Genomic DNA, 26,489 nt, shown 5'->3' with positions numbered 1-26,489 from the left:
GCTCAGCGAGGCTGTGCTAGTCTCCCGCCCCAAGTGTGGGATCCTGGAGAGCAGGAATCCGTCCTCAGGTGACCCTCAGGTGCCTCTTACAGACCCAAGCACAGCAAATATAGGACTTACCTATCTCTCAAGCCTCCATCCTCTCCCAGCTTCCCTGTTTTGGCTCAGAGCACTATGGTTCATCTGGTCCTCTAGGATCGGAAACTTTCCCCCTTGAGCATCCCCCTCGGGAAGCTTTCTCATTCTTCCAACTGTCCTCCCCCCTCAGAGCTGCCTCCCCAACTGCCTCTTAGATTGTTCCCTTCCCCCACATTCCAGCAGACCAACCGCTCATCCCGCTCCCAGCAAGCTCAGGTCAAATCCAGGCGCCCTGAGTCGACCATCACACCCTGCTCCCTTTAAGAGTTGTTCCCAGTATGTGTCTGACCCCATGAACTCTCAACTTCTTGGGGACAGGAACTGTGTCTTCCTATTTTCATCCCCGTGACACTGATCACAGTAACTGGCACACAAAGCTATCAATAAACATATTTTGAGTAAATGAGTTTGGGGATTTAGTTAAAGCAGAAAGTGTGTGATTCATAGGGAGCATTTGATTAAGAAAAAAATTAACAACATGGAAGGTATAAATATTTTCTGAAGTAGAAACTTCTAAAATTGCCCATACTCATAGCCCAGGTCATTCTGCCCCTTGCCACACACAAGTCACATCTGCCATGTTTTTATTGATTCATTTGTTTATTCTGTTTCCACCCACTGACATGGGTTGACTATTCATTCACAGTCCGTTTGTTAAAAGCACAATCGCCGAAGCCCGCTCCCAAGACTTACTGAATTCAATTTTCTGGAGTAAGGCCTGAGGGCTTCTCATTTTATTCATTTATTTTTAATTTTTAACTTTTCCTTTTAAAGTAATTTTCAGACTTACAAAACAGTTTGGGAATCATAAAGTCCCCTTGTACCCTTCACCCAGCTTCCCCAATGTTAAAACTTACATAACCATAACACAGTGATCAAAACCAGAAAATTCACATTGACACATTAACTCATCTACGGACTTCATTCAGATTTAGCCAGTTGCCCATTGATGGCCTTTCCTTGTTCCTGGAGCCAACAGTCCAGGATCTCACACAGCTCTCAGTTGTCACGTCTCCTTAGACTTCTCCCATCTGGGACAGTCCACGGTCTTTGCCTTTCACATGACCTTGACACCTTGAAAGGGCACTGACCAGTAATTCTGTAGAATGTCCCTCAATGTGGGTTTATCTACTATTTCCTCTTTTATCTACTATTTCCAGATTGTGCACTGGGGGCAAGAATAACACAGAAATGATGTTCTGGCCTCAGTACGTCATATCAACATGTATCATTACTGCTGACTTCAACTTTGTTGACTTGGGAAAGGTGATATTTGCCAGGTTTCTCCACTGTAGAATTAGATTTTTCCCGTTGAAGATTCTTGCCTGTCATAATTATTACTGTGCTGTTTGCCAAATGGTGATTTTCTATTTCTATCATTCCTTCTAATTAACTAGAAATCTATTATAACGAAGAGCTGTTCTGTCTGACTCTCCCTCTCTCAATATATACAGATACAGATAATATATACATAATATCTACATACACATATACGTATGCATAGCCAATTATTAATTTATGTCAGAATGGAATCAAAGATATGAGTTATAATCCATTACTATCAAAATTTATTTTGTTGCAAAAAGTATCCCAGATTTGCCCATTGGGAGCACTTTCAAGGTGGCTCCTGTGTCCTTTTGACACGGCCCCATCATTTTGTGAACACTCCTAACATCTTGGCACTACACCAACCAGGAGTTCATCCTGATACCTTTGATTCCAACCCCACACCAAGGATTCATTCTAGCCTTCCTCCTTTCCTTATTGTAACTCCTTTCTCCATCAGAAACTTGCCTCTCTTCCACAATGTACTTACTTATTTGCTTGATCCCAGAATATATATAAAAGATTTTCAGAAATGCTAAACCATTCCCCTGTGAAAAACAAGTTTACTACCTAAAGTACAATATCTATGTACAGTTCTTTTTGTTTTCAGCCTTACGTTACCCAATAGAAATATTGTTTTCACAAGTTACACGGGAAAGTTCTTTTCTTCCCCACCTCCTTCAGTGAGGTTGTAGTACTCATCTGGTGTACTGTCAGGTTCACAGGTTACTTTTTTTTTAAATTTCACCCTGAGCTAACATCTGTTGCCAATCTTCCTCTCTTTTTAAATTTTTTTCCCTCCCCAAAGCCCCAGTGCATGGTTGTATATTCTAGTTGTAGGTCCTTCTAGTTCTTCTGTGTGAGCTGCTGCCACAGCATGGCTACCGACAGACGAGCGGTATGTTTCCTAAACCAGGAAACGATCCTGGGCCACCAAAGTGGAGCACACTGAACTTCAACTGCTAGGCCATCACGGCTGGCTCCATAGGTTACTTTTTTATTCCATTTTAGATTACTCCTACATCCTGGCTGATTTCAATTACATGAGCACGTTTCCCAGTGTCAGAACTATAGAAAAGGTGCACAAAGAGAAACGTCACCCCGCCTTCTCCCTTTCCCCTGTTCCTATTCATCCATTTTTTTCCACCCACATCCTATAGGTGACTAATTTCATGTTTTCTGGTTTATCCCTCCTGTATTTCTTTTTCCACAAACAAGTGGAGACATGGATATTTTTACAACCCCTTCTTTTTTACATGTCAACTATACATCTTCTTCTGCACTTTGATCTTTTCACTTAACAGTATATCCTGGAATTCCCCCCATATCGATTCATAGAAATCTTCCTTATTCTTTATCACAACTGCATAGTACACCTTTGTGTAGACGTACTAGAGTTTATTCAACTTCTCTCTCCCTATGGGCATGTCGGTTATTTCCAATATTACAAATAATACTGCAATAAATAACCTTATGCATATGGATTTTTGTATTTTTGAAGACGTATCTTCAGGGTAAATCATAAAAGTTGGATGGCCAGGTCAAAGGGTAAGTGCCCTTGTAGTTCTGTTAGAGCCCGCCAAATTCCCCTCTAAAAGGCTCGGAGCCCTTTGCATTCCCACTAGCAACTGAGAGGGCCTGTTTCCTCACAGCCTGGCCAAGAGAAAATTGTCTTAACTTTTGCCATTGTGATAGCTGGGAAAGAGTACCTCAGGCTTAATTTGCATGATTTAATTTGCATGTCTTTACGAGTGTGCTTGCATATCTTTTCATATGCTTGAGGACCATTTTGATCTGTGTGCGTGTGTGTGAACTGTCTGTTGAAATCTTTTCTCATTTTTCTTTTGAATATTTCATCCTCTGTCTCAATTTTTAAGAGATCTCTACATATTAGGGATTTTAGCCCTTTGTCTGTCTTATGTGTTGCAAATATTTTCTCCCAGTTTTCCAGTTGTCTTTTGACTTTGTTTCTGATGGTTTTTGCCATGTCCAATTCACCGATATTTCATTTAGTTGCCTCTGGATTCTGAGTCATGGTTTGACATCTCTTCTTTACACTGAAGTTAAGAGGAATTCACCTGTTTTTTTCACTAGTACTTATATGGTTTCATTTTTCACATTTAAACTCGTGATCCATTTGAGTTTATTCTTCTCTATGGTGTGAGCTACGAATTTAATTTTATCTTTTTTGAAATGATGACCTCGCTGTCCCAGCGCCATTTATTAAAAAGCCCATCACTGCCTCTGAGATTTGAGATACCACCTTTGTCATACACTAAATTGCCATTTGTTCTTAGGTCTATTTCTGTCCTTTCTATTCCATTCCATTGGTCTGTCTATTCATGGGCCAAGGCCACATGATTCTAATTACAGAGGCTTTACAGTTTGTTTTAAAGTCTGACAGGGCTAGCCCCCCCCCCCCTTTTGTTTTGATGCTTCCCTGGCTATTCTATCAGGCATATTTTCCATATGATCTTTGACATCATCAAACTGTGACCCTCAAAACAGCTCCAAGAAGCAAGCAGTCACCAGAAACTTCCTGGAAGACACCCTCAGTGATCAGAGAGTTCTTCTGGCCCAACCACCAAAACAGGTGAAATCTCACTCCCAGCACCAACAATATGCCAACCTGTGGGGTCTTTCTCTTCTTGCTGAAGGAGCCCAGCCCCAACTGGAGGTCCCAACACCAGTTCCGAGGGGTCATCTGAGGCCTTGAGTGTGTGGTGTGCCTCCTACATGGTACAGCTGGGGTCCCACCAAGAGATGCCAGAAACTCTTCTCTTCTAAATAGCAGGATGTCACGGGCCACCTGTCGTTTCCACAATTTCCAAGATCACATCAAGACAAAGATGCCCACCCCACCAGGGAGATCCCACCCACCTGGGAGGACCTCCTGTGCCCCTTTGTTCTTCCACCTATGGTTCCTCTTAGGCCTACTGAGAAAATACAATCTGTGCTTTCCCCAAGTTAGAACTTCCTTTTGCCCAAGAGGGAAAATGCAGACAATGATCTGAGGTGTGGGGTTTAAAAAACTGACCACTACAAAGACCAGTGCTCAAACTGTTTCCTCCTATAGAATGACCTTCTTGGTTTAGCTCCCACCAGCTCTATAAGTATAAATGACTTAGACATTTATGATAAATTTCAAATGTAAAGAAATCCTTTTCTGTGGATGATTAGACAGTGTTCCTCAGTTATTCCAACGTGCACAAGGGTTGGGAACCGGGGGAATGTAACAGACGGGACTGGCATCTGGCAGCTCAGGGGGCTGCTCCTCCTCCCCAGCAGAACAGCTGGACCCTCCACACCAGGCATTGAGTAGGGAGGGCTCAGCAAGGCCCGGAGGGGTCCTCCAGCTCAGAGTGGTCAAACCACCACAGCTACCGTACCAGGATAGGCATATTCTGCATACTCTAGAATAATCTCTCCCTTCAATCTACCAGCAGCCCAGTGAAGTAAATTCAGGCATGATCACCATCTTACCAGAACAGAGAGGTTAAGACAGCCAATCATGGCAGACTTTGGGTAAACAGAGGCATCTCACTCCAGCAGCCATGCACAGTTGTTGCCAAGATCTTGGTCTTCCAAAGGCACTGTGAGAGGCAGAAAGTGTGGCACTGTCCCCACTCTCCATTTTGCATGGCCATAGTCCAAGGCGAATTTACTGGATGCTGGTGTCCTGGAATGAGCTGGAAGGGATTGACTCTGTCGTTTCATTGAGGAGAAACAAACCCAGAGAGGGAAGACACTTTCTCAAGATCACTCAGCCAGTCAGTGTCAAAGCTGAGACCGGAGTCCCGGACTCCTAGGCAAAGCGGTTTGATTCATGGAAATGCATTTGGGTGTTAGAGGCAATGAAAGACCGCCCCCTGGAGGAAGGGCTGGAAAACTGCAGGCATCCCTGCCCAGAGTCCCTGGGCATCTTCACTCTGCATGATGGTGGATTTCATGACTCTATATATATTCCTCCCTGGAGGTGTCTCCTTTCCTACTAGTTCCTGTGGAACCCCTAAGACCCTATTGATGAAGTCATATCAGGGGCCCAATACACACAAAGCAGTTTTTCCTCTCACGGAGTCCCTGAAGTCATTGACTCAAGAAACACCTAGAGAGAGATGGCTTTTCATGTAAGAGGCACTGGAATGGGTGCAGTGGGAACAGAAGTCTGAGAAGATGACCCTGTCTGTCCGCATAAAGTTGACGGCTTGTTGGGTGTCTCAGACACAATCTGTGGTGAGCAGAGGGCTGGAGAGCGGGGACAAGGGGGAGGACGGAACGCCAACTAAAGAATGGAGGGTGTCATTAGTGGTGGACATGTCCTCTGAGCTCAATGTGAGGAGGGAAAGATTTCTGTAATGACGAAGATGGTAAGAAACTCCGGGGGAAAGAGAGAAGGCAGGGCCAGCGCCTCCCTTCACATTGCCTGGTGCCTGCTCTTCCCGTCAGCACCATGCTCTCTGCCTATCCAAGTCCTAGGGGGTCTCCAACGTCCGACTCTTTACAATGCCCCCCTCCCCAACTGCAGCTGCCTCTTTCTCAGGTCCTCCCTCTCTGGCCTTGGCCACATCTCCTGCAGCTCTCATCACTCATCCAGCTTCACACACCCAACCCCAGCGTTGGACCCCCAGATAGCCTGTCTACAGCCTGCACGTGTCAGAAATCAATAAGCTAAAACTAGTTCTTGTGTACCTGCTGTAGAGGGTCCAGAAAATTCCAAACCAACCTCTGCCCGAGGAAAGAGAAATCATCTCAGAAGAAGAGTAAACATGCAAGGAAGTGATAGAGAAAGAAACCTTCTCTGCTAGCTCTGGGCCGTGTGCAAGAGAAGCCCAGGAAGGAGGGACTTTGCGCACGACTGACATCAGCTTAGGGTGAGTGGGCAGATGAGAGGAAGGCAGGAGCAAAGGCTGGGAGGCCGGAAGGCTCTGGATGGGTCTGCAGGACAGGGCAGGACCAGTCTCATCCAGCCAAGGGAGCCAGATGGGCTCCCATTCAAGGCTGGGAGGCTAAGGGTCAGCCCTATCATCGCAGGGCCCGGAGGAATATTGCCCCAAAGGCAATGAGGAGCCACTCAAGCCTGGATGCAGTCAATGGAGGAGACGGCACTGACATGCAGGGAAAAATTAAGACAACCAGAACCAGAGGATGCACTACAGTCACTAAATGCCCCCAGAAAGTCGGAGAAGAAAGAGGGAATCAGTGTAAACAGCTGTACAAGAGTTGACTTGAAACTTGTTTCCAATTGAGCACCAGAACGCTGAAAGGAGCAAGTGGCGTGAGGGACTCGTCTGACCAGATATGAAAATACAGTGTCACCCTGGCGAAAACAAGAATTCCACAGGGGCAGAGAGAATGAATAAGCTGGCAAATCCAAGGCAGTCATCCTATTCCATAGTAAACGTTGGGTAAATGGGATGGGATACTGATTCCTTGGTGGCCATCCCTTCGGGGCAGCAGAAATTTCCCTGAAGGGGTAGGGAAGGAAGGCCGTCTTAGAAACCGTTATGTTCTGCCCATCCATCCATCCATGCAGCCTGCCCTCTTGCACCAAGAAGATTTGAAACCCTCCTGAGAGGGAATGCTGCTCTTCTGCGCTGCAAGATGAGATGCCCCTCTATAATGAAGAAGCAAAATTATTTGAAAGAGAAAACAAAAATGCAGAGTTTAATAAACGAATAAGCTGGAAAGTCCAAGGTAACTATAGTTTCTTGCTTCCCTCTTCCTACTGAATTCACATCCAAGAGTCTTCTGGAATCTTCTCTCCCTTCTCCTACCTCACCCCCACCCCCAACCAGGAGATTTCACGCCCTAAACTCCTCGCAGCCCCTCTCTCCTCTTTATCTCGCCCCCTCCCCGGCCCCTGCGCCCCAGGGCCCTCCCCACCCTCGCTCAGGGGCGCCCCCGGACGCCCACCGCAGCCGATGTCGCCCCCTGCAGCCTCCGTCCACCCCGACACGGGCCGTTTGTCAGCAACGGAGCCTGAGCTCATCGCCCGCGCGCTCAAGCGACGGTCGCCGTCAGGACGGGTGCCCTCCACCCGGACGGCCACTAGCCGCGGCCTCCGAGCGCCCCCGTCCTCGCCGCAGCCGGGCTCGCCGGCGGGCACCCCGCGGGGCCGTCCCCTCCGGGCCCTCGCGCGGTCGGCGCCGCCTCCTGCAGCCCACCCTGCAGCCCACCCTGCAGCAGCGCGCGGCCGCGCCCCCCCTGCCCCGGCGCCCCCTCCTCTCCGGACCCACCGCGCTCGATCCGGGTCCGCACGGGCTGCGTCCCGGAAAGCCGGAGCACTTCCCTCCGCCGAGACCGCTCCTCTCCCGGAAGAGCAACCCTCCTTCCCTACGTGTCCCCAAATGTCCCCGCGTGTTCGCACGGGTCTGCGAGATGCTGGGGACCCGCTGGATCTGTACCCGGAAAAACCGACGCTCCGGAGATGGCTCGGCCAACGGAAGGGGCTGCAGGCATTTTCCTTTAGTGATAACAAGGGTGGTGTTTCCAGCGGCCCTCTTAGCGCAGTGGGCAGCGCGTCAGTCTCATAATCTGAAGGTCCTGAGTTCGAGCCTCAGAGAGGGCACGGGTGTTTTGCTGTGCTCCGCTGTGTATCAAAGAAGAAGGTTCAACGATGATGCCTAGGGGCTGGGTGGGCGGGGCAGGTAAAGGGATGCCCCCCACAGCGGGACGGAGGTTGCTGCTGGAGGATCTGGAAGTAAATACTTAGGTCCGCACCCGGAACGTTCGACCTCCCTCGTAATAAAAGAAACGCAAGCCGCATCCCCGAGGAATGACCATTGTCCCCTCTCCCAAGAATGAAAGCCCGCAAGTGAGAAAACGTGTGGTGGCTGCGCGACTGCGGGGAAATGGCCCCAGCGTTGCCGTGCGGTTCAGTTCCTTTTGCAACATCCGTGAAAATCTGTCTCCCAGCCACCTCCGATCCTCCTCACCCAGCTTCCTCTACTCGGAGCAAGGCCGTGTCTCCACAGTCTTTTTCCGCTGTCTGCGGGGACCCTGTCCTCGCTCCATTCCAGACCCGGCTTTCAAGAGCCAGGAAGATCTGGGCAGTCAGTGCTGGTCCCCACGTGGCCCGGGAGAGCGAGGTGGGGCGTGGCACTGATGACCTAGGGATGGCCAAGCTCTAACCATGGCTTTGAATCCTTCCATTTTTTTTCCTTTGCTGAGAGAGAGTCCCCTGTGCCAGTCTTCCTCTACTTTGTGTGTGGGTTGGGGCCACAGCATGGCCGTGGCGTGGTGTAGGTCCGCCCCTGGGAACCCAACTCTGGCCGCCGAAGCAGAGCGCACCGGTAGGCCCCGTGGGCGGCCCCTGAATCCTTCAACTTAATAGCTTCCAATTACTTGGTGCTTTAGTCTCTATTAGTTATTTAGAAGTATATTTCTTAATTTCCGAAATAGGGAAATTTCTAGTTTTCTTTGAGTTTTTCATTTGTATTTTAATTGCATTGTGGTCATAGAATATACTGTCAGAATTAAATCCTCTGAAATCTATAGCTCAGTATATGGTCAAGTTTTGTAAATACTTTACGTGGAAAAAAGTATGTATTCTATAGGGGTTGTATGCATTGTACTAAGTTTTGTAATCATGTTATTCAAATCTATATTATTTAATCGTCTATAGTCATTAATTTTTTGTCTGAACTATTAGTTACTGAGAAAGAGAGATTTGTCTATTCTGTCAATTTTTCTTTATATATTTTGAGGCTACAGTAATAAATGCATAAGACAGAATTCTATCTTCCTGGAGAACTGAACTTGAACACTTATGAAGCGTTCGCTTTATCACAAATACTGCCGTTTGTCTTAGGGTATAGGAGCTTCAATAACACAATATCATCAGCTTGCTTTGATTTAGTTTGTACGTGAAGCATCTTTTTCTGTTCTGTATTTTCATACTTTCTGTATCCTTCTGTTTTAATATCTCTTTGAAACAGATCCACTTGAGATTTCTTTAATCTAGTCAGATAATCTCTACAGATTAATAGGAATATTTAATATAATTACTGATTTAATATACTTTTAATTTAATATATCTTAATTATATTTAATATAATTACATTTAATTTTATTTACATTTAATATAATTACTGATTTACATTTAGTATATTTACATTTAATAGTTTTTACCTTTAATATAATTTAAATGTAATTTAATTTTAATTTACATTTAATTTTTAATTTAACATAATTTTAAATTTAATTTCTTCTATTTAACTTTTCCTTTTAATGTAATACAAATTTAAAATGTAAGAATTTAATTTTTTTCCAGAATATGAGTTGCATGTAACATAATTAAATTTATATTTAATACAGTTACTGACATATTTGGATCTGCATCTCCCATTCTAACAGGTTGTTCCTTTTGTTCTGCCTGTTGTTGCGTTTCTTCTCTTCTTTTGGGTGGCTTTATTATTGTTATTAGCATATAATTTTATTTATATTAATAATAGATTAATATCAAATTAAACAATGTAATTGTTTAATTAAGAGTTAATAAAATTATATTAATCATAAATATAAATTAAAAATTAATTAATATTATTATACCTTCTTATATTCTGTTATTCCAGTATTTTCCCTCTCTTAGTTTGGAAGCTGTACCCTGGTTTAATATTCTTTTAGTAATTAACCTAGAAATTACAACACTACAACTACTTGACTTATCAACACTACTATTACTTTTACCTTCTTTCCAGAAAATATTTTAGAATTCTTTTACATTACCACTGCCAATTATTACTCTCTCAACTCATCTCCTTTGCTTTCAGTTCTCTTGGACACATACATCTGAGGAGAATTGCTGGGTCATGTGATAACTGTATGTTTAGAGTTTTGAAGAGTTACCAAGCTGTTTTTCAAAGTAGCTGCACCATCTACAATCCCAACAGCAAAGCATAGGGGTTCCAATTTCGCCACATCCTCATCAACACTTGTTATTGTCTGTCTTTTTCAGTCTGGCCGTCCTAGCAGCTGTGCAGTGTTACTGCCCTGTGAGGATGTGCGTGTCCCTAATGGCCTTAAGCATCTTTTCTTGTACTCGTTGGCCATTTGTATACCTTCTTTGGAGAAATGTCTGTTTGAATCCTTTGCCCTTGTAAGAATTGTTTACTTGTCTTTTTATTGTTGAGTTGTAAGAATTCTTTATATACTTTGGATATAAGTCCCTTACCAGATAGATGATTTACAAATGTTTTCTCCCATTCTGTGGGTTGTCTGTTCACTTTCTTGATGGTCTCCTTTGAAGCACTCATTTTTAATTTGATGAACTTTATTTTTGAAGAAATAAACATTGCAGATAGAGTTCACATTCCCTTTTTATCCCTTTTTGATCCAGTTTCTCTACCTTCCCCCCACAGAGATCACCACTATTCTGAATTTGATCTTTATAATCCCCTAGCTTCCTTTTTGCAATTGGGTAAAATACACATAATATAAAATTTACCATCTTAACCATTTTGAAGTGTACAGGTCAGTGGCATTAAGTCCATCCACATTCTTGTGCAACCATCACCACCATCCATCTCCAGAACTTTTTTCATCTTGCAAAACGGAAACTCTGTACCCACTAAACAGTAACCTACCATTTCCATCTCACAGCCCCTCGTAACCACCATTCTACTGTCTGACTCTATGAATGACCTAAGTACTTCGTGTGAATGGAATCACACAGTATTTGCCCTTTTATGATTGGCTTATTTCACTTAGCATAATGTCTTCAAGATTCATCCATGTTGTAGCATGTGTCCAAATTTCCTTCCTTTTAATGGCTGAATAATATCCCATTATAAATATAAAATCACATTTTGTCTATGCATTCATCCATCAATGGACACTTGTTATAACTTTTGGAGTCTGTTTGTTACTAACCCAGTAGGCTAGATCTACTGTTGGCCTCCACCCCCTGTATCATGTTTAAGTGGATGCTAATTACTTATATTCTTTAGAGGCAGCCTGGCTACAGCAGGGGTCAGCAGACTGCAGCAGCAGACCAAATCTGGCCCACTGTGCCTTTAGAAATAGAATTTTATTGGAACATAGTTACACACATTCGTTTATGTATTGTCTATGGCTGCTTTCATGCTACAGCAGCAGAGCTGAGTAATTGGGACAAAGACCATATGGCAAAGCCTGAAATGTTTCCTATCTGGCTCTTTAAGTTTGCTGTTTCCAGGGCTGTAGTGACAAATAGACTCCAAAATGTCTAACAGCTCAAAGACAAGTTTATTCCTCTTTCACACAATAGACCGAAGCGGGCACCTTTTCTCCACGTTTGATTCTCGGACACAGGATGCTTCCACTTGGTGGTTCTGCAACCCCCTAGGGCATCCACACCATTTGCCTTGAGCTGGTAGAAGGGGACAGAGAACCTGGAGGGGACACGCCTACTCCTTTAGCCTTGGCCCAGAAACGAGACACATTCTTGACCTGTGACCCTTTGGCAAGAACTATGTTCCAAACAATATCTCCATGCAAAGAATGGGACTCTGGGTCCCTGGCCTTGCGGTCTCCTTCTGGTGACAACTCTAAGCTACAAATGGTAGTGGACAGCTAGCTGTCTCAGCCATGCAAAGAGGAGGCAGGATGGAAGAGGACTAGAGAGCAAGCCTATATGGCTTGATTTTGGGAGCTGGGGCTTGTTCAGCCTGGAGAAGACCAGACAAAATATTACATCATCACATCCTCAAGTATGAGGAAGCTGCCCTGAAGCAGAGAGAACAGCTTTTGACTGGTACCAAATGCCAGAATTAGGACCAGGGCTTTGAAAGACAGATAAAGCGAAGTATCGTGGAGTAGGAAGCTAAAAGGAGAAGGAGAGACTCTTTCCTCAGGATACGGTTAGACCAACTCATGCAGTCTTAACCCGGGCCAAGAGTTGAGTGTTGTTGGTCTGCCGACTCCCTGATACGATCTGAAAGTTTTTACACGTACATGCATTTCTTCGTGAGCTTTCTTAAGATTCCAAGAATTCTCTGACCCCAAAAAAAGTTACAAACAAAACTAAGTCTGGTCTGAAATTCCTTCCCTGCCCTGGAACTTGCTGAATGGGGGCAGCCACAATCCATCACAATGAGTTTATTTGAAGGAACTGGTCGCGTATGTAGGCTATTTTGGTTTCCGTTTTTCTATTTTATTAATATAAAGGCTAGTTTCCCCATCCAAACCCAGAAATCAGTGGAGAAAAATAACAAAGGAAAAATCCCTAAGCCATATAATAAAAACCTGGGAGGGCAGGCTGGGTGTGTGTGTTGGGGGGCGGAACCGACAGATGACCAGCCATCGAGGATAAGGTGGACATGTGGGAGGTGTTGGAACTGTCCAGCACCCCGTGGGCATCCTCTCACCATGCTGGCCTTCTTTGGGTCTTCACCAGCAGGACCATGGCACGCAGCCTTCAATACAAGAGCTTGTAAACTGTGGCACTGTTCTTGGAGCCCGTGACCAGATACTGGTTGTCAGAGGACACATCGCAACACAGGATTTCTGTAGACTCCTCTACCTAGAGAGAAAGAGGGGCCAAAAGAGGGACAAATGCAGGGGCCAGGCTTGGGTCAGAGGTGAAGGCTTCATTTAAGGCTGTTTCAAGCTCAGCGTAGACCTGAGGCTCGGTCTGGAGACAGGGAGGGTCTTAGGGGGCTCAAGGTAGAGACCACGAGTTCATAAGACCTTGGGTCATCATTCCCCCTGAACTATTAAATGGGCCTGGATGCCACCTCAGAGGTATTTTCCTGCACTATCTCCGGGACCTGAGAACTGAGATCTGGGGCCATAAGCTGCAAGTGCCTAGGTTTATGCATCCCGCCTTCCAGTACCTGAAACAACCTTTGCAGAGAAGGTGCGGCCAAGCAGTGGATCGACTCGTCCAGAGTGCTCACAAAATAGCTCCCTGGCGAAGGAAAGACAGATGGAAAAGGCCAGAGACCGGGCCTGCGCTCCAGTCCCAGCTCTGTTCCAGACTCCACTGGGGAAAGGGCAACTCTCTGCCTCAGTTTCCCATCTATAAAAATCAGAGGCATGACCCAAAACAGTCCCTCGTGCACCCCCACCCTCCTGCCACAAACAGGATCCTGGTAAGTATCCGTGAACACTAGTACAACCAGGTGGGGCTCCATGCCTCCTCCACCTGCCGCATCTTCAGGCTGCCATTCTGTGTGGGAAGCTACCATCACAGCCAGAGCCAGAAAAGGAGAGGGAGTGATTGGGGAAAGGAGATCGGAAAGGTGGCCAGGCTCCAAGAGGGAGAAACACTGTGGGGGGAAGGAAGCAGACACGGAGGCGAGAACAGCAGGAAAGTGGATGCCTGGGTCTCCTAGTGCTGGGGCTGGAGAGGGAGGAATTAAGAGTCTGAAATCTGGCTGGGCCCAGACTCTACAGGTGAGTAGACACCCTGTAGCGTGACGGGACACCCCCAGGTGTCACCTGGCTCCTCACTCACCACAGGAGGCGAACTTGAGGTTGTGGTGGTGGATGTATTTATGTATGACAGCCTTAAACTTCTCCTTCCGGTGTGAGTGTAGGATTATGATGTCACTGGTTCTCAAGCCCACTAACATCCATTCCTCACTGGGGTCGTGAGTGATGCTGAGGATCTGTGTGGAAGGAGGTTTGGAGTCAGCGCTCCAGGCTGCCAGTGCCATCATTCATGCCCACCTCTTCAAACTCAGACCCTGCTCCTGCGGGCACCCACAACTCCCAGTCCCTGGGGACTGCACTCAGTCCAGTGGTGGCTGACCAGGCACCTCATGCTGTAAATCGTGTTGCTGCAGCTTCTGGTAGCTCCTCAGGTCCCAGGAATACAGGCTGGTGTCTTCACCTCCTGTCCAGAACTTATTGCCGACGATGTCCACACATCGGGACCCATATTCAGGGACTTCGTGCTTCCTGGTGGGAAAACAACTCAAAAGGTCAGGCACTGGTGGGACCCCTGGAAGTTTCAGGCCCAGGATGCCCCCAGGAGGACCCCAGATATATTCTCCACACTGACTCACCTAGTCCCACTGCACAGAGGGGAAAGCGGGGTCCAGAAGGGGACACATGCTTTGCCAAAGGCCTCACCATGAAGCCCTCCCCCAGGTCTTACCTGATCAAGATTTGGTTCTGCAAATCCCAGATCTCAACAAATCCTTTGAAACAAGCCAAGCAGATCTGGGCATTGGAGGAGATGGCCAGGGAATAGCACACGGGGCCTGTGGAGGCCAGCTGTGCCCGGATGCGGGGTGTGGGTGCCAGATCCCAAAGAGTCAGGGTCCGGGACAGACCCCCGGTGATCAGGCTCTGCTCATCGGGGAACAGCTTGCAAGTGAGGACACAGTTCTGATGGTCCTGTAGGAAAGGTTTACATTCTTGTGTCACCTCCTCAAAGCACGGGCTCCGAGTCTCATGACAGATGTCATGTCTGGGTCCCCAAGCCCTTCTGGAACACCCCTCACCTGAAAGTTCAGCTGGGCCTGAGGGGCCTTGTCCCACGCATGCAGAGCACTCGCATCCCACACCTTGATGTAGCCCTGGCCACACGTGTACACGTGGTGAGTTGAGCCGCCGATGGCAATGGCATAGACTTTCTTTCCGTGGCGGAGTCTGCCAACCTTCCAGGATTCACGTGGGGTCCTCTGCCTGACCACCACTTCATCTGGAATGGGAGGCTGGGGAGAGGAGAAGGTGGGTGGCCCTGAAAGGGTCGTAGCCCTGGCCTATCATCATTCACAGGGGACAGCCTGCCCCGTCCTCCGACTAAATTCCTAACCATTCATCCAACAGCTCTTGACTCCTAGGCAGAACAGTGCTCATTTGGGGTCCCCAGACCACTGACATCCTTCTGCACTAGCCCAGATGTGCCCACGTTTCCCTCCTTGACAAACAGGGCCACGGTTTGAGACAATTCTGAGCACCAGCCAGCAATGGGAACAGAGGCTGGTTCAGAGTCCCCTAGGACACAGCTCTAGGAGAAGTGACACTGTGAGCTGAAGACCCTACAGATTGGTGGTGGGAGAAGGATGGATGGCAGCCTCGTTCAAAAGAAGCTGGGAGCCACAGGACACCCACCACTTAGAAGAGAAAGAATGAGAGTGTGGACACAACACACGCCCTCTCCTTCTTCCCACTAGCTTCTTGTTTGGGGGGTAAAGGGGAAGGGAAAGATTCTAAGTTAAAAAAAAAAATAAGACCCTTACAATTGCTCTGAGGAATGATAAGACTTCTTCACTGGGAGGCGGCGAAGAGCAAGGCTGGCCTGCAGGGAAACATCAACACCCAGCGCTCACAGAGACGGCCTCTGGCAGCAAGAGACCCAGCATTCGGGGAGAAGGCTGTGCTCCAGACACCAAGGCCTCGTTCCTGGTCCCCCATCTCAGGCCCAGCTTTGGGCTACCACCCTCCCTGCCACACGATCCCAGCTGGGACTTACCAAACTCGGATCCTGGTAGGACGCTATGACAAATGGAGAGGGGAGAGGAAGGAGACAGCGTGAATGGAGCTCCGTGCCAGAATCCCCTCTCCCCAGGACGGTGCGCCGCCCTCCACCAGTCTGGTTCAAGTGAGACCCACCTGGGGCTGAACTCGGCTTCTTCCCCTGGCTCCGCCTCAGAGAGCCAACCGGCCTGGAGCTCAGACCTGTCCAGGGTCTGGAGGGCCCACTGCTGCGGAGTCATGGAGCTCATCTCCTGATACACCGGGCTGTGCTGCATCGGGGGGCCCAGGGACGGCGGGGGCGTACCATACACCCCATACAGCTGGGACTGTGCTGGATGCTCATGCAGAGAGGCAATTCCAGAGCTTTCTGGCACATTCCTCCTCTCCTCTGGTTCATCATAAATTCTGAGTATACCGAAGGAGTCCTCTTCCTTCTCTCCACTCATGTTCGGAGATGGAGGATATGCCTGAGCCACCCGGTTCTAGGGTTTGAGATAGAAGCCCGTCAAACAGATCCTGGGGTCCCAATTTGTCCTGATCCCCTGTAGCAAAAAAGAGAAAGGATGCAGATATGCAGATGCACTGTGGGGTCTATCCAGAAGGGTCTGAGAGCACCTCTCTTGGTGAGAGGGTTCAAAAGATTGGTTGCCGACTAACTTTTTATACTAAACGTTGGCAGCGATAGTGTTAAGGGCGGAAGTCTCACACAGACACTTTGAGATGTTAGTACCAGGCATTATATTTTTCCTTCTAGACACACAGACTGTGTTTCCGGTCCTACAAAATCAAACCCACCCTTCCATCTGGCTGTGTACTTTTCAAATGAGAGCTCATCCCGTGTGTCAATGAAACAGGAAGACAGCAGGAAACTCCACACACATCACGGGGTCTCCTGCCCCCTTGAGGGGACAGTGAGGAAGAACTCGAAGAGGTCATGTGAAGGTGAGGTTCCATGAGGATGGGGTGAGGTTGCACAATGATGAAGAGGTTGGCCGGTGGTGATATTAATCTTTCCTACCCTGTGGGATAATTCTGAGAACCAAATGGAACCACCCATGTCGAGGACTCAGAACTATATAAGGCTAGCGGCCAACACTCAATAAATGGCAGAGAGTGTGTTTATTTGTGGGACTGTGCCAGGGACCAGAGCTTTGAGGATTTAAGGCAGACCACGTGCCTTCCTTCAGGAAGCCCAAGAGCGAGCCCTAGAAAGGCCCTGGGGGGACCAGCGTTCCATTACAGAGCACATCAGAAGCCTTGGGGACAAAGTGGTGGGTGGGGCTAGAGAGGGGATCTTCCAATTGCAACCAATGCCTTGAGGACCAGGCTCAATCCTCAACTCCCAGACACCCCGTCTCCCCGAATGCTCCAGCAGATACCCCGGGAACCCAGGCTGCTGCCCTTGGGAAGACGCAGGGGGCAGCTGCATCACCAGACTCCACTCCCTCCAATTTTCTGAGCTCTTGCTGTGTGTGCGGCCCTGAACCAAACACTTGACACAGCTGATCCTATTTCATCCTCACAACTGTGTGGGCCACATGCTACAGATTTTTTAAAGCTGAAGGTCAGACCGGTTAAGCAAATCGCTAGAAGGCACAGAGAAGAGGTTCAAATCCTGCCCTGTCTAGCTCTAAACAGCCTCCTTTCCCACCTCCCCATCGTAGGAAGGAAGGCCATAGTCACCATAATTACAAATGCAGCTACCTTCTGACCTAGCACTTCCACCTTTAGGAATTCATCTTAAAGGTGCCCTTGAATATGTGCAAAATAATACATGCATAAGCTGAAGTATTACAGCATTGTTGTGATAGCCGATGACCGCACGAAACCCAATGGCCATAGGAGGGGACTGGTGAAATCAGTTACAGTGGATGCATCAAGTGGAATACTACACGACTGTTAAAAATAACAGGACACTTATGCATGGATATGGAAAATTCCAAAGTGTGTTAATAGCGGGAGGCGAGGATTCAAGGTTCAGAAAACTATGCATAATATGCAGCTTTTGTGTAAAAGGATGGAAATCAGAACCCATCTTTGCATATGTTTATATGCACATAAGAAATTAGGAATGGAAATTGGCAAACAGGAAGGAAGAAGGAAAGGGAGATTTGTCACTGCAGAACTTGGGATAGTTTTTGCATATTTGTGGCTATTTGAACCTAAATTAAAAGTTGTTGGACCTTGAGGCTTTTTCTCAGCCAAGTCCTTTCTTTCTCATCTTCTCATCCCACTTACCATTTGGGGTCCTCGTGATTCTTAGTTACTTGTTTAAATAATTTAACAAATTCGTCCTGACCCGCATCGGGCTCCTTTAACTGGGACCCCAGGGCTGGCTGGGCCCTGGTGACGGTGAAGGCCCAGGGCAAACACATTCCCAACCCAGTATGAAGGGGACTGGCAAGCCGCCCCGGCTCCCGCTGGGGGTTGGGTAAAGCATAAAGTGAGGCCATTTAACCAGGATTTTACCCTAATAATAAGGCAACGCTTCCCAGAAAGAACAGAAGGAAGGGTCAATATCACCGACTGCCCCTCAGGTCTATCCCTGGAGCTGGGAACACAGAGACCCCTCCCCTCAGAAGGCAGCTCTTTCCTGACCTTCAACACAAAGTGCTGGTACTGGGGGTTCACCCTGCCGGCTAGATAAGCACTCACCAATCCCCCCGGCATGAAACTCACCTCTGAAGGCAGAAGGAGAAGGGAAGTCAGCAGAGCTGAGCCCCAGCTGGTGCTGGGAACCCCGCTCCCCCAGCCCCGGACCCTCCCTTCCACACCAGGCACTGCCCCCTGCCCGGAAGTGCTGCTATTTTTAAACTTGAGCCTAACTGATAATCAAGCCCTGGGTCAGAACCTGTGTCAGGTGTTCAAGCCCTGAATGGCCCATCAACTACCGGGCGTGGCCACAACCACAACCTACCGCAGAGCCACTGCTGGGCTGCCGTTTCCGATTCTCCCTTGCGTCCTTGGATGAAGGGTGAGACAGACGGGGATCTCCCAAGTAAATTCATGGCAGGAGGCAAGACGGAGTGAGAAATTTTTAGGGGGATAAGTCTTTGGATTGGGTTCCCGCCGCCCCACAAGAGCCAGTGTTTGCACAAAGATGGAGAGTTGGGTTGAGCTGCACCCAGGGCCGTTTCAGATTCTCATCTCTGGGTGAATTCTCTTTGCTCCTGAAGCCTGGCTTTGGGCTGACACCAATATGGGTGATTATGGCAGGGAGGAGGGGTCTCTTTGCCTTTTCTTCCCCCTGTTCTGGCTTGAACAAGCCCAGCTCTGTGATCTTTCATCTTTAGCCAGTGTCTCTGAAAGTGAAGACCAGGGAAGCCTGGCTTTCCTGCGGCTCTCATCCAGTGGTTCTCAAACTTGCGCACTGGTCAGAATCCCCTGGAGGGCTTATGAAAACAGAGTGCTGGGCCCACCCCCAGAGGTTCTGATTCTGTGGGTCTGGGGTGGGGCCCGAGACCTTGTATCATCCTAACAAGTTCCAGAGTGATGGAGATGCTGCTGCTACTGGTCTGGGGTCCCCGTCTGAGAAGCACTGCCTGCCCTCTCTGTCTGGTGGCCCCTTTCTGGCAGGAGGGGAGGGGTGGTAAAGATGGACCAGCTCCCTCTCTGCTCCACCCATTCACCTCCTGCCCCTGGCCCACCCCTCCCATTGAATGCACTCTCTCCGTCTCTGGTTTCTTTCTCATTCATTGGCCAACTTATTTTGAAGTGAAAGTCCTGAAATGACTGCCCGCTTAGAGAGAAATCTTTTACCACCCTGATCTCCAATCTCTAAAGTTCTTTGTCTCTCTATCACTCTTCCCCCTCATTTATACACCTCTCTCCTCCAAATGTTTATGGCTGCCTATGGCCTTCTAGATAATTGTACCTGATTGTACCCTAACCCGACTCCCAATGTAGCGGACTGTACATTTCCACCCTCATGCTTCACTCATGCTGTCCCCCCATCCAGGAATGCTCTTCCCTGCCCATTCATGTATCAAATATATGCTCCCATGTACTCTGAACATGGTTTCAGGGACCAGAGATCAGGCTGAGGCCTGGCCCAAGTCCTTGGGGAGTTCCAGTTTGAGAGGGGGGAGGAGGTGATGATATACACACAACTCCCTATCTGAAACACGATCCAGTTTTGGTAAATTGTCTCTTTTTTGATTCTCACAGGAAACATAACAGTGAAGCATACAGGCATGGATTTTATCCCCAGTTTGGAAATATGTGAATTAATTCAGGGGGTCAGAACCTTGCAGAGACTTGTCCAAGATCTCACTAAACAGGCGGAAGAACTAGGATCCAACTCCAGGCCTATATGATTTTTAAAAATACGTCTGTGAGAGCCATACTGAATCAGAGGAGTTCTTTCCAGATTCTAGATAGGAATCCTTTGTCACACATGTGTATTGCATATGTCTTCTACCGATCTGTGGCTTGCCTTTTAACTCTCTAAATGGTGTCTTCAGATGAATAGAAGTTCTTAATTTTAACTCAATCCAGTTTATCTTTTCTTTTAAGGTTAATTCTTTTTGAGTCTTATTTAGGAAATGTTTGTTACCCCCAACATCATGAAGGTGTGCTCTTTTGTTTTCTTCTAGACGCTTCACTGTTTTACCTTTCCTATCTAAGTCTATGAAATTTCGGAGCTTGGCAACACCCAAAAAGGGTTTCAGGGAACGCAGAGGGTCCAGGACAGAGCCTGGGCCTCTCTCGGCACGAGGCAGTGTGCACAGTGGGGAGGAGCCCAGCCCTGTCAAACTGCCCTGATTTGAAACCCAGGCCTGCTACTTCCAAGCAGTATGAGCTTTCACAGGATGCCAGCCTGTCCCCAGTTTTCTCATCTGTTAAATGGAGACAACAAGATTACATCCTGCCTAAAGCTGTGGTCAGACCTGGAGGTTAATAGGGCTCTGAGGATACCAGGTTTCAAGCAAGTGCTCATTAAGGGTTAGCAATTCTTAGGGGCCTGAGGAAGAGGAAAGAAAAAGGGAGGTGAGAGGCCAGTGGGAGGACCCCTGTGGTCAGTGAGGCAGCCCATGGAGAGGGTTTCCAGAAGGGACATGGGGTCTGGATCATAATACGGTGCATTGTTGGACACTAGACATGCATTTGCTGCATTATCACAGCCTATTCTCATAATTACCCCAGGAGGGAAGTTTACAATTAAGGAAACTGAGGCTCAGAGAGTTTAAGTAACTTGCTTAAAGTAACACAGCAAGGAAGTGCTGGAGTTAGGGTTTGAGGCCAGGTCTGTACAGCCCGACATGGCCCTCCACCAGGCTGCAGGGAGATGGGAGTGGGAGGACAGGAACAGGGCCATTTGGCTTCAGCAGCCTAGAGCGGGTGGTTTCTGTGCACTCTTGGACTAGCCATTAGATTGCCAAGAATTGAACTGTCAGACGCTGAGAAGAACGGAAGTGGGGGTGTAGAGTACTCAACTGAGACATTTGAGTCAAAGAAAATATAGGGGTGCAGAGCCAAGCAGAGCAGTGGTTCTCAAACTCAGAGGCAACTTAGAGTAACCTGAGCGCTCTAGAAGTACTGATGCTCAGGTACCTGTCTCACCGGCCCTGAGATTCCTATGTAATTAGCAGGATGCCACCTGGGCATCAGGACTTTTTTAGAGCTCCCGCTGTGATTCCAACTGAGCTAAGGTTGGAAACCACTGGAGTAGAGGGTTTTGTAGAGAAGGGACACAGGGCCACCGTTATCAGCAGAGGGTAGAGGGAAGCAGGTGGGAGAGATATTAAAGAGACTGGGGAGAGAGAAACAAGAGTGACAGAGGAAGACCCCTGTGGTCCTGGGAATGGCTGAGGTCAAGGGCACAGAAGAAGGAGTTTCATTTAAGATGGAAAGGAGAAACGACCACAGCGTAGAAAGGAATTTATAACCTAGATGGGAAGAGACAATATGGCCTTACTGTCCCTTGGCCATGTCTGTGGTTGGAGGCACCCAGCTTGAACCCAGGTGACGCCATGGTTGAGATTCAGGTGCATGTGGCCAACTGGTGGGACCAACGATGTTTGAACCAGAGTGGAGGAGCTTCTGGGCAAGAGAGGCAAACGGGTCTTGGGACAGCAATGAAACACATTTGTGCATCCACCTACTCACCCATCACCTTTCCCTCCAAGTGGCCAGTCAGCACAGTTTCATCAAGCCACCCCTGTGCTGGGCTCTGAGGATACAAGGCTGAACCTACAGACCTGGCCCTGACCCTTGTGGGTTTCAATCTTAAGGGTGAAACCACAGTTGAACTGGCAATTACAAATCAGAGTGGAAAGCAACATGATGGGGGAGGGGAGGTGTGACAGGGGAGCACAGAGAAGGGGCACACAATGCAGAAGTGAAAGGTCGTGGGGGGCAAATGAGGTCTGAGACAAGAAGGATGGGAGGCGTTAGTGGGGGAAGTGGGGTGGAGAACATAGGAGAATGCTCTAGGCAGAGAGAACAGTGGGTGCAAAGGTTTGGAGAAGTATATTTCAGTAACTGGGAGAATTTTCCAGAGCTGGAGCAGAGCGGGGGTGTGTGTGGTGGGGACGGAGGGTGGGGGCAGGGATGCGCGTCTATTCCAGGGAGAGTGGTGGGGAACACTGAGGGGTTCTGACCTGGGGGAGACGTGATCAGACTTGTGTTTTGATAGGACTCAGTCTGCTCTTCAGTGGATGGACTGGGGGAGGGGCAAGGCCGGCGTCTAGGAGACCAGTTAAAAGAAAAGATGCTCCACGTCAGTAGTCATTAGGGACGTATAAACCAAAACCACAACGATATACCGCTTCTTACCCACCAGGATGGATACAACACCAACAAGAAAAACTACAGAAAGTAATAAATGTTGGTGACGATGTGGAGAAGTTGGGATGCTCATACATCGCTAAGAATGTAAAATGGCGCAGCCACTGTGGAAAATGGTTAGGCAGTTCCTCAAAAAGTTAAACACAGAATGACCATACAACGCAGCAATTCCACTCATAGGTATATACCCAAAAGAATCGAAAACAAGGGCTCAAACAGATATTTGTACACCAATGTTCATAGCAGTGGTCACAACAGCCAAAAGGTGAGAACAACCCAAGTGTCCATCAATGGATGGATAAACAAAATGTGGTATATCCATAAAATGGAATATTAGTCACCAATAAAGAGGAATGAAGTATTGACACGTGCCATAATGTGGATGAACCTTGAAAACATTACACTAAGTGACAGAAGCCAGACACAAAGGCCACATTCTGTATATGATTCCATTTACATGAAATATCCAGAATAGGCAAATCCATAGAGACAGAAAGCAGACTAATGGTTTCCAGGGGCTGGGGCTGCGGGTGGGTCATGGGAAGTGACTGCATAATGGGTATGGGTTCCTTCTGGGATGATGAAAAAGTTCTGAAACTAGATAGTGGTGATGGGTGCACAACATTGTGAAGGTACCTAATGCCACTGAATTATACACTTTAAAATAGTTAAAATGGTAAATTTTATGGTACGTGTATTTTACTATAATAAAAAAATTAAAAGACTGTGTCGTGAGCTAGAGGCCTTGCAAGTCCCAATAGCATTTCTCCTTCTTCCTCTTCATCCAGCAAACCCCAGGCAGTGTAGCTGGTGGTTTCCTTACCTTGTTCCCCTCGGGGAAGAGCCAGCCAGCTGCAGATGCCCCTGCCCGGAGACCCTAGCCAGCTACAGTCAACTGAGGGGAGAGAGAAACCCAGCACCTGGCGAGTGAACACTGAGGCCAGAGTTTCCATGATCAGAGCCGGACCTCAAACATGAGGCTCCAGATCTTTATTTGGGGGCTGGAGCGCCCTCTGGTGGGCAATTGGAGAGCAACCCAATTCTAACTTCCCCTGTAAGACATTTGAGCCCACAGCCCAACGCACTTGATGGTTCTGCCCATTGTACTGCTCCCCCACCCCGGGAACTTCTCTTTCTCAACCTGAGCCCCCAGGGAACCCACCTGGACGCCCGTTGTTGATGAAAATATATAAACCATACAAACACAAGCACAAAACACTTCTTCCCTTACTGATTGACTGACATCGTCCGTGGAAGTAATTCATGAGCAAGGTCCTGCCTGGCCCAACCAGCTGACCCCCAATGAGCTTGCGGTCCACAGGGCAAGCCGGTAAACCAGCAGCTCCAAGTAGAGGGGGCAGAGAGTGGTAAAGATTAGATGGAGGTGAGAGCAGAGAGCTGGTGGAGGACACAGAGCAGGGGCCCCAGTGCTGAACAAGGAGACGAGGGAAGCCAGCGAGAGGGAGGTGGCGTTTGTGTGAAGGGGGAGGGGGCCCCTCTGCGTAGAAGGGACACCGCATGGCATGGCCAGGGCCCTCCTCCCTGTTCACCTGGTCCCTGCGCTTCCTCTCTCTTCCTCCCGCCCAGTCATGGGGAGCCCCCACCTCACCATTCCTTACCACACACCCTGCCCAGGAGAGCACGGTGCGGGTCCATGTCCCCCATCTTGTTTTGTTCTTCCTACCCACCTCACTCCCGCGGGCCTGCGAGGGAACGCTTCGATTCTGAATCCTGCATGCCGATTTCTGTCCTGGGTCCACTTCTTACCTCCCAAGGGACCTTTAAGCAGAGCCCCCTGCCCTTCACTTTCAGGGGCCCGCTGGCAACTGCCCCCTCTTCGCCGTCCTCCACAGCAGCTCTGCCTAGGTGAGTTTACAACATGGCTCTCTGACAGATTTCATTAGGGAAAGAAAAAAGCTTACGCTTCTTTTAGGAAATGTTTGCAATGCGCTGGACTGACCTCCAGCTGAGGGAGCATGAGCGTCTCTCCGACTCTGGCCTGCAGGGCGCGGTGTTCGGCCCCAGCCCAGCTCTGGCGGGCAGGGGTCCCTGCAGGCCCCCCTCTAAGATCACGTCCACCCCGGCGGAGCCACGGGAGATTTTCCCACCAAGAGCTCAGACCCGACTGCCCCAGGGCGCTGCTCAAGGGACACTCCTCAGGAGCAGAGCAGAGGAGCCCTCCCGCGGCCGAGGGGACCCCAGCAGGCTCCCTGCAGTGGTGCTTTCCTTCCCGCCCTGCGGGAGAGCGGGCCGGGCGTCCCCTGCCCTGCAATGAGCGAACTGGCCACCAGGGGCAGCAGGAGGCCGAGGCTGGCGGCCAGTGACTCCTAATGGCTTCTCCCCGCCCAAGTTGCAGGTCTCAGGGCCCTGGACGCGCAGGCCCGACGTCCCTGCCCCTCGTCACACAGAGGCCAAAAGGGAGTCCCAGCGCGCGAGCGCGCGCCCCAGGCCGCCCGGGGAGGGAGGCGGCCACAGAAGGCCGCCACTGGGTCCCCACGGCGCGCGGGGGGATCCAGAGCCTCGGGGCCCCACCCCGGGAGCACGTGGGCTCTGGGCTCCCAGGCCAAAGACGAGTGGCAGACACGCGGCCGCGGCGGCAGAACTACTCCTTACCCTTACCGTACAGTGGCGCGTTGGAGGAGGCCAGCCGAGACAGGCGCCGCGCAGCCGGGGAGGGCTTCCTGGAGGCCGGGCTTGGGCTGAGCGTGGGTGGGATTTCAGTGGGGGGGGGGGGGGGGCGGCACACTTCAGGATCACTGGAGCCACCGGGGCTGGGGGCCAGCCTGCTGGGGCCCGGGCTGGGGAGCAGTGGGAGGGAGAGCTGGAGCAGGGGGAGGCTGGGCCTGGCAGCCGGCCAGCAGGCGGAGGACCCAGGGCCGCCAGAGCGGGCGGAGGACCCAGGGCCGCCAGAGCGGGCTGAGACCTGGGGCTGGAGCCCTGGGAGGTGCTGGATTTGCTGAGAACCACGTGGTCTGCGGTGCTATGGGGCCTGTGAGCTGGGGGAAGGGGAGCAGGAGCTCCCGGAGGGGCAGGCCGAGGTTGCTCATCTCCGGTTCCCCAGGGCTTGGCGAAGCCTGGCCCGTGGAAGGGAGCGGCAGACGTTCGGCTGAAATGAGTGGACTGTGTAAGGGGATGAGCGTCCTCAGTTCCTGTCAGCAGAGAGGGCAGACAGAGTGGGATTGTGGTCTGAGGAAGAGTGGGGACTTCAGAGGCAGAGAGGACAGAGGGGAGTCCACAAGCCTCTTCTCAGAACCCCCAGCCCACGGCAAGCAGGAGAGGGCCACCAGCCCAGGGGGAGCTGGGCTGAGCCTCTTGCCACCTCCACCAGCCCATGGGCCCTCCCAGCCCTGTCCTGCTTGGGCCTCTCTCACCAGGCTCTCCCCTGACCTGCTGGGTGCCCCGCAGCAGTCATGTTTTCCTCTGAGCCTCGATTTCTCCTCCTGACCTGGACAGGGCAGGACCAGATGTTCTCTGAGGGCCCTTTCGGTATGACAGGCCAGGATGGGAGGCCACCCTGCACTGCAGGGACACGACATGCTGACCCGGACTGAGGGAGAGACTTCATTTAATCCTGCCCCTCCCAGGCTTAAGGTTGCAGTTCATAAAAGAAGTGCTGTTGTGAGCAGACAGGGGTCACCAGTGCTGTGGCTCCTCTCTGTCCTCATAAGGCCTCCACTGGACCCAGACAGCTCTGGGCTGGAGTAGTGAACACCAGGGCTACAGGCTATCAGGACTCCTGGGCAACGGGCCATGTGACTTCATGAAGCTTCGCATGTGTCTAACTGCCTTCTTCACCCTCGTGTCTTTGGGATCTGAACAGGACAGTA

General features: G+C 49.4%; 1 protein-coding gene and 1 non-coding gene across 2 annotated transcripts; one reads left to right on the top strand and one right to left on the bottom strand.

Annotated features, from left to right (window-relative positions):
- Positions 1-7,959: 7,959 nt before the first annotated feature.
- On the top strand, positions 7,960-8,032 carry TRNAM-CAU (transfer RNA methionine (anticodon CAU)). The gene has a single exon. It is a non-coding gene; the product is annotated as a tRNA-Met (tRNA).
- A 4,647-nt stretch (positions 8,033-12,679) lies between these two features.
- On the bottom strand, positions 12,680-16,408 carry TLE7 (TLE family member 7). Its single transcript, XM_044761561.2, has 9 exons — positions 16,009-16,408; positions 15,869-15,891; positions 15,636-15,694; positions 14,895-15,107; positions 14,546-14,787; positions 14,205-14,346; positions 13,901-14,054; positions 13,278-13,351; positions 12,680-12,964 (listed from the first exon to the last, which is right to left on the bottom strand). Exons 1-9 carry the CDS (start codon positions 16,317-16,319, stop codon positions 12,860-12,862), a joined length of 1,323 nt encoding a protein of 440 aa, XP_044617496.1. The 5' UTR covers positions 16,320-16,408; the 3' UTR covers positions 12,680-12,859.
- Positions 16,409-26,489: the final 10,081 nt, after the last annotated feature.

The sequence above is a fragment of the Equus asinus genome, chromosome 28, assembly GCF_041296235.1.
Source record: "Equus asinus isolate D_3611 breed Donkey chromosome 28, EquAss-T2T_v2, whole genome shotgun sequence".
NCBI lineage: Eukaryota > Metazoa > Chordata > Mammalia > Perissodactyla > Equidae > Equus > Equus asinus.
The sequence above is the reverse complement of the archived record's forward strand: the minus strand, read 5'-3'. Positions and strand labels throughout refer to the sequence as shown.